The 16,308-nt window shown below is 39.2% G+C and overlaps 1 protein-coding gene across 1 annotated transcript in view; it reads right to left on the minus strand.

The window, feature by feature from the left end:
* CFAP54 (cilia and flagella associated protein 54) overlaps nucleotides 1-16,308 on the minus strand; it is a 287,356-nt gene that overhangs the window by 24,414 nt on the left and 246,634 nt on the right. Inside the window, exons 65-66 of the mRNA XM_045779838.2 lie at nucleotides 10,483-10,592; nucleotides 6,624-6,765 (exon numbers count right to left, since the gene is read on the minus strand). Of these exons, the coding sequence (XP_045635794.2) occupies nucleotides 6,624-6,765; nucleotides 10,483-10,592 (252 nt within the window). The remainder of the gene's footprint in view (nucleotides 1-6,623; nucleotides 6,766-10,482; nucleotides 10,593-16,308) is intronic.

The raw sequence follows: 16,308 nt of genomic DNA on the forward strand, positions 1-16,308 counted from the left end.
GCTGGAGAGGTGAACTTATAACAGGATATGTAAAAGTAAAGAAATTGAGAGGCACTGTTCTGATGAAATAATGATCCAATTGCTTTAAAAAAGATACCTCTGGCCACTGTTTAAAGGTGAACTGGACTCAGAAAGAGACAAGAGAAAGAGAAATTAGCTAGGAGGCTACTCAAAAATGTTTGGGCAGGAAGTGTTCATGGGGAGAAGTGGGCGAGCTTCAGCAGGCCCAAAAATGGTGGAGGGCAAGCAGGGTATCCAGCACTGGGCAGGGTATACTACTTTGCTATGATGAATCTCCCAGGCTCTTGGTCCACTTTAAGATGGAGAGGATACTTATTTATATTTATATATTTCTAATTGAGTTCTCAGGACTGGTTAAAGTATGTTTCCTCCCTATAGGAAAGGTTTCAGTAACAGCCATGATGCGTTACTGTCATGATTTCATCAAGAGCTATCAAGCAAAATGAGACTGTCTAAATCATTAATCATTTCACATAGCAGATGAAGACAGCAATGTTACCTAATAAATAAATTCCTTCTACTCCCTGTCTCAACATTTATCAAGCAGAAATTTCACCTCAACAACATCCTATTTCTTTGGCATTATTTGCAGTAAACCATTACAAACATCAGAAATTGGCTGACTGGATGCTGGGCTACCACAGAAATGTAGCCTTGAGCTCATCACACCAGGCAGACAGCCAGAGGCATACTGTGTGCAATTGGCAAGGGGGTGGCAGGGCACAGAATGACCCTTGTTCAATCTTTTCCATTTTTCCCTTAAAAAGAAGCATCTGATGATTCTATGAAGGATGGTTTTCTGAGTTACTTCAAAAATAGCCAGGCCAACACTTTGACTTAGTTGAAATCCTCATCTTCTTTCACCTATGGAAAAAAACTTCTTGTTTTCCATCCTCCAAACTCTTACTTCCCTTGTCCCTCCTTCACATGCCACCAGGGTAGTCTCAGCAAATCAAAGGGTGGATCATGAGAAGCCCTTCCAGGTGCTGCCCCCTCCCTCTCATACCACCCGTACCCAGCCCAGGCTTTTCCTGACCCTTGCCTACAGAACCAAGTTCACTTACCACTTTTTCATTCAACACCTACTGTATGCATCCTAAGTGCCATAAATTGGTAATGAAAAGACAGAAACAGAGTCCTAAAGCAGATGATTGATGGTCTAGTGGGATGAAAAGGAGAGATGGACTCTTAACAGTACTATGTGGTGAATCAGAGAGGAGGAAGCATTTCATTCCACCCACCTCTTCAGCTCCATCTCCACTGCATTCACCCTGCTCTCCCGCCGCAACAGATAGCTCACTGTCCTGAGTAGAACATTCAGTCCCTGATTTCACATCCCTTCTCTTGCTGTATCCTCTGTCTGCTATGAGTGCCCTCCAATTAGAAGCTTCCCAAGCAAGTACTAGAGAGGCACTGTATGTCAGGCACTGGGCTAGATATTGGAGATAAGATGATGAATAAGGAATTTGCAGTAAAAAGAGAGGAAGAGACACATAAACACATAACTGCCAAAACAATACAGTAAGGGTACAGGGTATTTTGGGGTCACATGTGGAGGGCCACATGTGGATGTCAGAAAGATACTAAAGAACACAACAGTTGGGGAAAAGATTTAAGAGTTTTGCTATGTATTATGAAAGGATTCCCTCTTGAATGCTCTTATGAGAGACTCCATAAAGACTTAGATTATTTTCAATGGTTTTGAATATCAGATTGATGTTTCTTTGAATGCCACATTTTGCTAAAAGAGGACCACCAGGTGGCTGGGCTCATTATGAATGACATCTGGGTACTTATGGCCATACTCATACAATGATTAAGCTCCTCCATGACAAAAACCTAATTAAACTGATTTCTGTACGCCCTTATCTCCTCCCCAAGCCTGGAAAATTTTTGCACATAATAGTTCCTCAAAAAGAATTTGTTAATTGATGCTAATGTCCAATTGCATTTTTTTTTTCTGTTTTCGTAGTACTTTGACATTTGGGATATGTTGACTATATACTATTTTTTTTTTAAGATTTTATTTGGTGGGGGGGATCGGGCAGAGGGAGAGAGAGAGAAAGAATCTTAAGCAGGCTCCATGCCCAGTGCAGAGCCCAACATGGGGCTCGATCTCACAACCCTGAGATCATGACCTGAGCTGAAATCAAGAATCTGATGCTTAACCAACAAAGCCACTCAGGCACCCCAACTACATACAAATTTTAATTGCCTTGTACAATCCAGGCATCCCATAAATGTTTGCTGAACTAACCTTAGGTGAATTGGTAAACATATTTTAGGCTTTTCATATCAGTATATTATCATTCTAAATGAGGTGTTTGTCTCTTAAAGTCAGGATGATTTACGTCTTTCATATGCTTTAAAGTCCCTGGTAAGCTCTGAATATACCCCTAAAGCTATGAATGACAGGTGAAAATAACTCAGTCATTCTGAGCCAGTGTTGTTCATTTTAGAAGGACATACATAGTTTTCAAGCCAGAAGTGATTAGAACACCTGTTCTGTAGCCCTCTCAATATAACTTAAATTAATACCTATCTTCTGAATTTCTTAGCTTATTCCAGACTATAGGCTTTGGGGTGGGGGTGGGTAAAAAAAGGAAGGGAATAAGAAAGAGATTAAGATTCATTAACCCCCATATCAACCAAAGGCACATTTTCTGGGCCCTTCTATTTAATAACTCACCAAAAATCTATACTGTGATAGAAATAAATATAATAGATTATAGAGGTTATGAAATCCTGTCCAATTCCAGACCAGAATCGATCTCTTCAAATGTCCTAGTTAACTTCTAATTAACGCGAAGTTAAGGTTGTCATGAAAACGAGCTGGCAAATTTAGTCAATGGGATTTGTTATAACACAGAATATAGCTGCCTTTTTTTAAAGTTACAGTTGGTACTGGAAAAAAGAAAACTTTATATGTTCCTTCTATTTCTCAACTTTTCGAATGTTCTGAACTACTCTGTTTGCCAATTCACCTAAACAAATATTGGTCTGTCTTCCATTTGATGACATTTTCTCATACATAGAACCAAAGAACTGAGGCATATCTAAGATGCCCTTTAAAGCTGAAGAGACATTTTCTAAATGTTTAAGACATTGTTATAAATGTTATTCTAAATGAATAAGACAAATTCAAAGATAGAGCAGAGAACATCAGGATTTAAAGCAGTTTGTTTTACTCAAGGACGGATCCACTCATATATACCACTCCAATTAGGACATGAAAGTAAGCCACAAACATTGGTTAAGGCAAGGTAGGGCCTCTGGATTCCTCCCTCTGCTTACATTCAAATGCTCCTTTGTACCCTCATTTATTTGGTATTTCTTTATATTCATAGTCAACCCCTTGACTGAGACACTGGGCTCATTGTGATAAATTTGATACCCACATCGGACCCACAGGGAAATTCTGATGACTCACATTCCAACCAAGGGGCACAACTCTCTACCTCAGAGCTATTTTAGTGAAATGATCGTTTTTAGAGATGAGAAGAAAATTAGCCCCAGAAAAGGTTAAGTGACTGACCCCAGGTAGTAAAACTGAGTGGCAGAGCACAACCTAGACTCCCTGCTTTTATGGGTGTTCACTCTCCTGCCTCAGACAATCTAAGCTGAAAAAACAAATGGGTTCAGGAGAAAACAATCATTTTCCATATATGAACTATATAGAAGTGGATTCAGGGACAATTTCAGCAAAGAATATTCTAGGCTATGGCTCAAAGACAGCAATCTGATATGTTTGGTCTACAACTAAAAAACTGTGATTATTAACTGATCTACAAAAGAAGTGCAAAAATGACACCAGAGCTGAGTTCTTCTTGAAAACATATAAAAGGGCAACCATACACTTTGTAAAAATATGTATGTTATATTACTATTTTATAATATGTGTAATCTCATGGGTTTGAGATATCTGATCTATTGGGAGATTTATTATAAGTACTCAGTATATCGGTAATATCATGAAACATCTGGTAATTCGTATTATAACATACAAAGACACTGAAAAGATTCTTGGGATGTACAACCAAAAATCTAAGACGTCAGTTCTATGATAAATCCTAGCACACAGCAGAGATGTAAGTATGGGAAACTGGCATTCCCCAAAGGCTAACTGTTCTTGCCTGATGAATCCTCTTAGAGCTGGGCTTGTTGCTTTCACAATAATGAAAAATGCATTCACTCACTCTACTGGTAAATTCAGACTCCAAATGCAAACAAGTACACTCTAAAAATCAGGAAAGCTCCCAACTTTTATGCTTTTGACATGAGTGCATAGATGAGGAAAACAATTAAAAAGGGCTAAAGCTACACCTGAAACTAATATAACATTGTGTATTGAATTATACTTCGATAAAAAGAAAAGGTTAAAAGGGTAAAAAAAAATTAGGAAAAAAAACCAAAAAAGAGCTATACCAATACTATTCTTTGAGAATTAAAAATGTTTTGTTATTGGTAATTGAATATTAACCTAGCGAAAAGTGATTTAATGAAAAAGATACAGCAGACCTAATACAAAGGGAAGATCCTAAAAGCTTACAGAGAGGAAAAAGAGAGCCGAGCCCCAACTGGCTGGGAGTTCAACCAGGAAAGCAACAAAGGGAGGTCCCAGAATTAGAACTTTGTGGCAGGCACTGGGGGCTGGCAGTCCTCAGCTAGAGCAGAAGAAAAAAGGGAACTGAGAAATATTTGATAAGCATGAACTCTTGGGTAAAAATCTATGGGTGAACATGTGAAAATTCTGATGTAATGATCAGAAGAAAGTTAAGGAAAAAAAGACAAGGCAAGAAGAATCAAAGCTTACACAAGAAAGGAAAATAACCTAAGTACACTATTTGACTTGGGCTGTAATAATGTAAATGCTGATTATTGATTTAACCAAATTCTGTGATATAACAGTATTCAGGAAAGGGGAAAGGAGAAGGTGGGGAGAAGTATAAGTGAATTAAATCTTTATATACCATAATAAAATCAACAGTGATTATCTCAAATTGATACATGAAAGAAAAAAGAAAAATTATTTGTAGCCGTTAGCACTATTCATCAATATTTCTGGCTTTCCTCCTTCCAAGCATGCGACTTATTTGGCCAATAGAAATATTAGTGGAAGTGATAGGATGGAAACCTTAAGAGCCAGTGTGTTATTTGCCCCCTTTCTTCCCTCTTGCTACTGCGACTGGTGATATTTCATATGATGGATGTGCTACCACCTGGATGCTGGCCTAAGGAGACATGGAGCAGGGCCTCAGTTGGCCCGCTTGGATTTGAAGGCTGTTTGTTACCTCGTTTTTCATGACTGATACTACGTGTTATTAGACACGTAGAAGCAAATAATGAGAAATAGCTGAAAGAGTTGAAAACGGTTGCCTCTGCAGAGCAGGACTGTGGAGTGAGGAGAGGTTGGGTAGCAGATTGTCCCTTTTCAGTAAGTCTTGTAGAGCTATTTGATTTTAAAAATGGCCACAATAACTACAGAATCTATAACTCAAGAAATTGGATCAATGCGCAAATGGAAATTCAAAGAGCAAGTGACTAGGGGAGAACAAATATTTCTCTGCTCCTCTCATTTCCATAGACGGTAAGGAATTGCCACTCCACTCCTGAAGGAGGAGACTTCTGGTTTCTTTCAGACTTGTAGCTAACTTACTGCCAGGAAAGTAGAGTGATTTATCTGATTGGTGAGTTTGGAAAAAGCAAAAGAACATGGTAGGTTCAGCCCCTTCTGGGCAATCTTTGCTTATAATTTTGGAGGCACCCTGACACAGGACTGTTAGTCTCAGCTCCTGTGTGCAGTGAGCCTGGGGGGGATGGAAGGGTAGTGGGGAATAATACGGTTATACATGTGTGACTAGGTGGGCAAGTCTGGCTCATTCAGGGGTGAGATACTACTAAGCTCGTTTGGTCACACACCTAAAGCCATGTTCGCTAATCAATCAGTTTTATCAGTTAATGATGCTGATATTTTGATCTCCACTATCCATCTCCTACATCCCATTCCTCAACCCGGTTCAGAACTCAGGAAGGATAAAAGAGAAATGACCCTCTTCTCCAAACACAATCTACCAATCACCACAGAAACCACTCAACTGTGTGATCAAATTAATAATACACCATTAAGATGTGTAACCTTTTTTGTTGTTCAAAAAATATATATGCATAGAAAAGGTCTGAGAGACATATGCTTATCTGTATTTTCTAGTTTTTCTTCACACATTTCTTGAGTAATAAAAATGTTCAAAAAACGGACTTAAGAATGAAGAGTAAAAGAATAATATAAATTTATAGAGCGTTGTTTCTTGGGATTCACAGTGATATCAGGATGATTTCTCTAGATCGCCTTTGTATTCGTTCACCATCAGATTCTTATAACTGGTAAGCTTAGAAGAGCTTTAAAGAAAACACTACCTATATGTCCAAAAAAGCTGGATCATATCTTATACTCTAATGAGAGAGAATAGAGAACAGAAGAACCACAAAGTTCAAGTTTAGTTACATAGTTGTGCTTTGATGAAGTAAAAATTCAAGCAAATAATTATGTAAAATGACATCCATGCTGCAACAGCAACACGATTTTCCATTATTTAATAACTTACTTCCATTTCCTTATCAATTGATTTCTCTTCCATTTCTTGCATTTCAAATACACTTTCATCTGAAGCGATTTCAGGAGTTGTTGGCAATGATATTTCAGCTATTTGCTTAAGATTAGATAGCTTCTCATGAATTAAAATAACTCTAAAAATAAGAGATAAATATGTATTTTACTTGAAAAGGTAAGAAAGGCATTCGTTTATTGCCAGAATCAATAATATGTGTAAAGTAAGTCCTCCGTTATTTAACACTTGAATTTCTGGCTTTCCCAAACATCATTCATTCGATCATTTGTTGATTTAAGAACCATGAGCAGAGAGACCCAGTTCTCACCTGTATAATGTTTATGATCTAGTTATATACTCAAATAGATATAAAATGACTGGCAAAGGCACAATGACAGAAAGTCACACATCCAAAATACTGCTGAAGATGAAAATAAAGAAAATAAAACATCAATGTAGGCAAAGAGAGTCCAGGCAATGACAAAAAGTTTGCTCCTGTGTAAATTAACTTAATGCCATGCGATGACTGCCTTGCTGACCTGAAGGTAAGAATTATAGCAAGTTAGGCATGGTTCGAAAAAGGCCAGTCAATGAGCCCACAACAATGAAGTGTACTATAGAGGGGGAGAGGTAGGCAGAAGAATCAAGAAAGAAGGAAAAGCAAAAGCCAAGAAGGAAGGCAGAGGACACAGTAGTGATTCTATTAAAGATGGAAAGCTTCTGCAGCCACAGGCCAGTGAACAGGGGATACTCTGAAGGCAGAGGTAAGCCGACAGATGAGTGGAGTCAGGAGGTGGAAAAGCGTTGAAAGCATCTGAAGGAGGCAAATAGCCACCTGCATGGCCTCCAGTTATCCTATGCCACAGGTACAGCACATGCGTGTGTGCGTGTGTGTGCATCCGCGTGGGTGTCTCCATCCAGGCAAAGAGGGAAACTCTTATGAGAAAAGATATAAACAATCCGTAAAAGCAAACTGACATCAGGAATATATGCAGGAATGTCAATTCTCCAATGTTCCACAGGGTCCTCCTCTGCTATGGTATAATACTTGATGATCATAATGATGTTTCTCAGCAAAAGAAGGTTAAAAAATACCTTTAATGAAATAAGGGGATCTGAAATTGTATGTTTAAGAAACTCTTCTATAAAAAAAAGGCAACGATTAAAATGTAAAGATCTGTTATTAAAAGTTTACTTGGAATACATCCATTAAAAAAAAAAATAAGTCATCTCCAATAGTGCTAGAAAAGCTGCCTTATGCATTGGAGAGAGAATAGGACTCAAAAGACCTGGGTGAATCATGCTTGGTTCCATCGCACACCAGCATGGGACCCTACACAAGTCACCTAACCTCTCCGGCCCTGATATTCCTCTTACTGCAAGACTGTATGATAAAATCCATGTCATCTACTTCACAGCATTTTGTAAGGATGAGATGACATAACTACATACATTCTTAACCATAAGAAACCACCTGAAGGACAGATGATATTCTAACACACCATTCCTCATTCTAATACCCAGAGAAAGAATTCTTAGACTTCTTATTTCTCTTTCAAGAATAACATAGCTTTCCTTTCTAATACGTGGAATTGCAGGAAGGCTAAACTATTCTTTGATGTTAGGGTTTCAAGCTGTCAACAAATGTCCAGAGCTGTACTATCTGCTTCAAAAATAAACGGCCTGGTCCAACTCTGTAAAGAGCAGGCTGGGACCGAGCAGAGCAGGCTGGGCGCTTGTGCAAGGAGCAACATCAGAGGACCTAGCATCTCCACCTCAGGCCCTGAGCCTCGAGACCCCATGTGCCCCAACATCTTGTCCATATACATCTTCACCTCTCTGTCCACATCAGTGCTTGGTCCAGCTTTTGAACTCCCTTCATGGCCCACAACAAATATCCATCATCCTGTTTGGGCTAGACCAGCTCCCCACAGCCTCTGCTCTCATTTACTGATTCATGGGCACTCGCTCTCCTGGGCTGCGGGGCTCCAGAGGCAGGACCCAGCCAGAAGGAGAAATGTGGATGGCAGAGACAGTAGGTAGGGAACTGGATCTTGGTTAGAAGAGCGTAATTAGAACTACACAGAAACTTTTATGCGTGTTTATTGAGAACACTATCTTTTCCTTTGTTGCTGTAAGAAAAATGCAAAGGATTAGAATATATTTTTCTTCATGAGTACTTAATATGGAGATCAGGAAGTGTAATGAACAACCGAAGGAGGACTGCCCAATTTGAAGGCTATTCAGGTTCCTTCTCTTGCCTATTTTTTTCTGACCTGTTGTACTCTTACTCTGCCTTCTGAAAGATGGTCAACAAGAGCAAGTCCCCTTGATCTCACCTTGACCCTCCTAAGAAGGGGAATGCCGGCCTAAGTGGGAGAAAGAGGCAGCCTTCCCTGTGCCACCGAGAGATAGGTTAGAGGAGAGACTGTCAGGCACTTCCCTCTGTGCTGGCCTCAGTGACTGGTACACATGCCTAATTTTAGTAGACCTACCGTTGCTCATAAACAATCCAAATTAAGAACTTTTTGGAATAGAAAAGAATTCTGTCAGTTTGATTACATTCTACTCTGCAGAAATTATAATCATTTTCATTATGTGATTCTAAAAAATAAATCCTGCCATGTTTCTGGATACAAAGCAAGTGTATAATTTCCTAACTTTGTTGCTTAGCTGTGCTGGTATATGTCCTGTGTCTAGATTTTCTGCCATTCCACGGGGAAAAAAAAAAGAAAAAGAAAAAGGAAAATTGACTGAATAATTGAAAATATGCCAGCTCTTGAAACATCTCTTGTTTTATTCTCTTTTATGGCGAGGCCAAGAAGTCCTTCAAAATGAAAATCATGGAGCATGAACAAGGCTCATCAGGGAAGAACAGAGAAGCACCAAGTCTCTGTTCACTATGCGCTTACGAGGTGCCCAGTAGGGCAAAGAGCTGACACTGACAGACACAGGGGTTAGTAATGAGACTTGACATCTGCCCAGCGCTTTTGGCCTTTCAGAGTATGTGCATACATTGTCCGACTTGATCTTAACAACAACTCCGAGAGGCAGGCAGAGTAGATTTTATTTCCATTTTACAACTGAGGAAATGGAGGCTGAGGTTACAAGGGCAATGAACAATGGAATCAAAACTAAATTAACTAAGCAAGGAAAAAATTAAAAAACGAACCAGGAATTTGGTAAAGTGAAATAGGAAAAGAGAGAAACCAGGCATGAGGAAAAGTTAGAGATATGCCCTGTTTGATGGAGAGGAAGGAAGGCAACCTGGCTGAGGCAGAGACTTTTGACGTGGGGAACAATATAAAATAGGATCGGACACAGGGGAAGGGTGGGACGAGGGAGTTGGTGGAGTTTGTCCTTAATATTGCAACCCAATACAGAGCCGTGTGTTATTTGTTAAACATGCCCCAAATTACAGGCAAAATACAGTACAGACAATATCCTTGTACTCTTTATAATCTTTATGAAGTGTCAGAAACTATTTCTCCAACAACAGGCACTGATAGGGAGACTGAGACAAAGAGAGGTAAAGTAAGCTGCTCAAGGTTGCAAAGTTAGTAAGGGGCACAACTGGCATTTGAACCAAAGCGGGCTGGATTCAGAGTTCACGCTCTTAACCACTGCATTATCATACTCTTCTAAATAAAAGGAAGGTTCTTCTAAAAAAGTCTTCTAAAAGTTCTCCTGTGATTTACCTTCTACATTACTAAAAACAGCCTGTTTCAATGAAAATATCAGCAGAGTTATGGAAAATCGTTCATTACTTGCCTGCCCAGTGGAACCCAGAGAGAGCCAATACAGCCTGTTTCAATGAAAATATCAGCAGAGTTATGGAAAATCGTTCATTACTTGCCTGCCCAGTGGAACCCAGAGAGAGCCGATACAGATATTGCAATAAATGCTATTAGGTACAGCATCTGAAATATTCTGGGGCTTCACGTTATATGCATACAACAATAAAACCTATAAAAAAATTAAAATACATAAAATGTGACATCGAAATTACATTTTGCCTCAAAATAACATCATTAAATTTTAAAAAGTTTTTCTTTGAAAGAGAAAACAACTGTTTGATCAATTCACTTTAAACAATTTTATTTTAAGGAGGCTCCATGCCCAATGTGGGGCTTAACTCACAACCATGAAAACAAGAGTCACATGCTCTACCGACTGAGCCAGCCAGATACCCCTCAAGGGAATCATACGGGATGCCTGGGTGGCTCAGTCAGTTAAGCATCTGCCTTCCACTCAGATCATGATCCTGGACTCCTGGGATCAAGTCCTGCAGCAGGCTCCCTGAGCCTGCTTCTCCTTCAGCCCCTGCCTCTCTCTCTGTCTCTCATGAATAAATAAAATAGAATCTTAAAAAAAAAAAAAAGGAATGATATGAATGAGAATTGTATGAAGTTTGAGGTAAAAATAAATGTCATTTCATAATAATATTATATTATTTTTGAGGAGTGCCATTTCTTACTGCAATTAAGTTTAAATCTCAGCCTTCGAAGGCCCTCTATAAGTTGGAAATACGTACCTAGTGAATATCCAACCTTGTTTCTCATTACTTCTCAATATGCCCCTTTCCCATCAGTGGTCATAGCTGCTTCTGTGCCTCACTTATGCTGTTTCCTTCCTCTTTCCACTTATTCAACCTACACACAACTTTCTGGTCACCACCTCGAATGTAGAACTTCTCCTAACGACTCATGCTCTGGTAATTCCCTGTTGTTTCCATTTTGACAATTCTTTAAAGTCAATTCCATACATTATAGCACCTAGTTATGGTCATAGTCACAGAATTTGAGATTTGTAGAACCTTAGAGAGGATCTGGTCTAAGTCCCTCGTTTTAAATATAAGACAGCTGAGGCCCAAAGCTGCCAGTCAAAATTGACTAAGTGCACGCATTTATCTCTGCTTCCTTGTTAATCAAACTAAAATAAGAGGAAAGTATGCCTTTAAAAAGGCATAAATCTGCAAAGACAGACAAGAAGAGAGGAGGTAAAGCAGACAGGGGATGTTAGCAACACTTTGAAGGACAGAAGTACTCAGAAGAGCACTGGGTGACTCTTAAAGGAAAGGCTATGTCCTAACTGCCTTCAGAGGCATTGCCAACAACAAGCGTGACTGAGAGCCCTGGGAAGGCTTGGGAGCTGGAGATGTCAGGTATCTTAGACAACGTCCCTTCCATCCCTTCGATGAACCCATGCAACCAGATTTCCCCACTTCCTTTGCCTTCTCTCTGGCCAAACTTCTCCCATTTTCCTCTCTGCTAAGACTAAATCGGGGATCTATTCTCAGGGACATTAAGTATAGCGGTGAGATGATGAACTGAAAACATTGGAGGGGGTGCTTGGGTGGCTCAATTGCTTAAACATCCAATTCTTGGTTTCAGGTTTCAGCTCAGGTCATGATCTTATGGTCGTGGGATCGAGCCCCGCATCAGGCTCCATGCTCAGCAGGGAGTCTGCTTGAAGATTTGCTCCCTCTGCCCCTCCCCCCACATGAGCCCTCTTGCTCTCTAAAATGAATAAATAAATCTTAAAGGAAAAAAAAAGAAAAGAAAGCACTGGAATTAAGTGAAAGTCTGTGTTCTGAACAAGAGACATTCCCTACCTCACTGCAGGTCCTGCCAGGGATGTAGGAGAGCAGACAGAAGTTGAAAAGGATCCTCTTTGAGGAAACCGACCAGACAAAGAGAAAAGACCTACGGGTACTGACATTTCAGCATCCTGCAATGAAACCGCTGCTCCTGCAGTTACCCTACAATGAGGTCTATAAATCAATAAGTCTGACCTGATACACTTTTTAGCACCTTCAAACATGAATGAATAGCCAAGGGTCACTAAACATGAAATGAAAGGTAGAGGCCAGAAATATAAGAAAGGAACTTTCTGAAATATAAGAAAGGAACTTAAAGAGTCAGGTATAAGGGAGAAGAAGAGAACTTCAATGAAATCATAATTGAAATCTTCAAACAGAATAAAGACAATATTTCATCTGTGAATCAAGAACACAGTGCTGTTAAAATGAACAAAGAAAAAGAAAGAGCTCTTAAAAACTAAAAAAAAAAAATATGATCACAACAGCTAAAGAATCAATAAAAGAGTTGAAATATAAGTTGAATATATATCTCCCCAGAAGTAAACCTAAATTTTAAAACATAGGTAGTAGGGGTAAAAGATGAGAAATATAGTCAATCTAATAAATTCAATATCTTAATAATAATTCTAGAAGTTATAGAGATAATCAGAGGGAGCAAATTATCAAAGAAAAAAATTCTTCTTAAACTAAAGCCTATATTTTCCAGATAGAAAAGGGCACAATGTATGAAAGAGCTAAACCATTGCACTACTGGGTATTTACCCCAAAGATACAGACGTAGTGAAGAGAAGGGCCATATGCACCCCAATGTTCATAGCAGCAGTGTCCACAATAGCCAAATCGTGGAAGGAAACAAGATGCCCTTCAACAGATGACTGGATTAAGAAGTTGTAGTCCATATATACAATGGAATATTACTCAGCTATCAGAAAGAACAAGTTCTCAACATTTGCTGCAACATGGACGGCACTGGAGGAGATAATGCTAAGTGAAATAAATCAAGCAGAGAAAGACAATTATCATATGATTTCTCTCATCTATGGAACATAAGAACTAGGAAGATCGGTAGGAGAAGAAAGGGATAAAGAAAGGGGGGGTAATCAGAAGGGGGAATGAAGCATGAGAGACTATGGACTATGAGAAACGAACTGAGGGCCTCAGAGGGGAGGGGGGTGGGGGAATGGGATAGACTGGTGATGGGTAGTAAGGAGGGCACGTATTGCATGGTGTACTGGGTGTTATACGCAACTAATGAATCATTGAACTTTACATCGGAAACCGGGGATGTACTGTATGGTGACTAACATAATATAATAAAAAAACATTAAAATAAAATAAAATAAAAGGCAAAGGTGAAAATCTTTTAAGAAAGAAAGAGAAAGAAAGAAAGAAAGAAAGAAAGAAAGAAAGAAAGAAAGAAAGAGCTAAACCAAGGCTCATCATGGAATTTGAGAACACAGGGGACAGAAGGAAGATCCCCAGAGCTTCCAGAGGAAAAAAAATCAGAAGAAAGAACTAGGAATCAGAATAGGACCAGACTTAATAGCAATGCAGGATTGCCAGATGATATGGAGCAATGTCTCCCATGTTTTGAGGGAAAATAATTTTCAACCTAGAATTGCATGCCTAGAGAACAATGAAGTCAGCATTAAAATGATGACTTTTTGTCAGCCACTCAAGGTCTTTTTATATTCTGTGCAAGTACAGGGTCACTCTCAGTCAATCTGTTGCAACCTGTTAGCATCTCAGGGGATTGTAGTCATGGTATTGGCCCTTTGCCAAACCTGAATGAAATGTACTACCTACTGACTAATGCAGTCCTGTCCTTGGTTCTGAAACACACAAGGGGCAGCCTGTGCCATCTTGTCAGCATTTTTTTGTAGAAAATATACATATCGATGATTTGCATCTAGATTCTATTGTTCTCTTCATTTCTATCACTGAATCTGATCCCACACATGGTTTTGACTTCATGAACACAGAGGTATGAAAGACTCCTCAGATGAGATATCAGTTTTCTGGAGACCAAGATATTTTACTTTATCCTGCCATGCCTTATTCCTTACTAAAATCTTCCTTGAATATACTTTGTGGAATATCTTACTTATATGGTGTGTCCTTTGAATAATCAGAACCTCCAACACACCCTTTGTTGAGAAGCTAGAAGATGTGTTCGTTCAACATGAGAGAGCAAGTCAAGATAGAAACATGGGACCCAGGGAACCCATCTCAGAAAGAGAATGAAGGAATTCTCAGGAGGATGGTGAATGGGCTCTTATGATGCTATCTGAGTCAGGAGAGCAATCAATCCAATCTGGAGCATGTCTCTGAGGAAGAAGACAATAAAAGAATGAGAAACAAACTGATGAGTTTGACCATATGGAGAACTGTATAGTTCTTTGAAAGTTTAGGAAGAATGAGAGATTCTAAAATACAGAGTAAGTTAAACAAAAATAAAGCAGTTTTTTTTTTTCTTTAGGATAGAAGTCGGGAAGGAAGGAAATAGTACCTTATTTGGCTCAGCTGTGAGTGATATTTACATGGTTGTAAACACTGGCTATGGGCTTAAGAATTGTGATAGAACTCATTTAAGAGAATATGTGGAAGAGAAGAATGTATGTGAGGGAGAAAAAACAGGTTGATATTAGCCTTCATCTTCCACAGTAGTGTGTGAAGTTCATCACTCAAGGAATTATCATGTGAGCATGTAATTTAGATATATGGTGGTTGGGGAGAGGGGGACCCAACCAAACAGAGACAGCTGAGAGTTAAAAGTAATTGTATCCGATGGTGTAATTCGGGGATGTGGACAGCTAGACAGAGAAATGTTCTTTTTATTCATTAAAAGTCTTTTAAATGTGGTTTTTCAAACTATGGTAAATTTTTGATGAAACATTTCTGAAAGGAAAATGAAATGAGTCCCAGAGAGATTTAATGTATCTTATGGTGTTTGCTCTTGTTTTGTGTTTGTTAACCTCAACTCCCAGGCTAGCATACAAAATCCCTGTGGACAAGAGTGACATCTTGTACTTTTTTAGTAGTGCTCGCAGCACCTGCTACATGTTAATTAATATCTTCGTATTTCTGAAATTTTCATTACATTTCTTAAGAGCTAATGAAGTTCCCCAAAGCGTGTTAGTGGAAAAATTTAAATAGATAATATACTTTATATTTAACCCCTGATAATGAAAATGACTTTTTCTCCCTCCTCAGGCTGACACTTGTCAATGGTTTTGCAATACAATTTTAAAGCCTTTTCTAATTGAGCGTGGCACAACTGAATTCAAAGCATAACAGCTGGAAATCAAACTGGACTTGGATAAACTAGGGCAGTAGCTAAACAACAAAACACTAAACTCACTTGCATATTTGTTGTGAGCCTGGGCTTTGGAGTCAGAGTGCCTGGGTTTGCCTCCATCACTTACTGGTTGTGTGATCTGGGCAAATTATGAAATCACTGTGCCTTTACTTCCTCATTTGTAAAATGGAGATGTGGTAATCCCCGTCTCATGGATCACGTGAGGATTCAGTGAGTCAATGTGAAGTGCTTAGGGCATCACTGCTGGGGTTGTGAGCCCCATGACCACTCCTGGCTCCTCACCCTACCCTGCTTGGTACCTCACTCTCCGTATTCTTTTATACCCACTGCTAACCCCAAGCCGGCTTCCCATCTGACCTCCCAGGTTGTCCTCATTGAATCCATGTGCTTAGTTCTATTCCCAATTTATCCTTACTCCTCAGGGATAAGTGTCACCCTGTAACACCCTGCATACTCAGGACTGGATTTTTCAGGAGATAATATAGCCATGATGAAATTTGCAATGCTCCCTTACTCACTTCTGCAAAGACTTGTTTTTCAATGGCAAACAAGTGATGTGGTTTTGACAAACATTGAGGAATACTTTATTTAAAATTGGCTTGAATGGGGAATCCCTTACAGCCCAGCAATAGGTGAAAAAAGAGCCCCTCCTCTACCAGATGGAGTTGATTCATTACTTTCTTACCTTGGTATCTTATCACCTAACAAAATTCCTGGCATATAGTGTGCACTCAATCAATATTTTGTTAATTAGTTAGTAA

The sequence above is a fragment of the Ursus americanus genome, chromosome 17 (genome assembly GCF_024610735.1).
Source record: "Ursus americanus isolate L20-20 chromosome 17, mUrsAme1.1.p, whole genome shotgun sequence".
NCBI lineage: Eukaryota > Metazoa > Chordata > Mammalia > Carnivora > Ursidae > Ursus > Ursus americanus.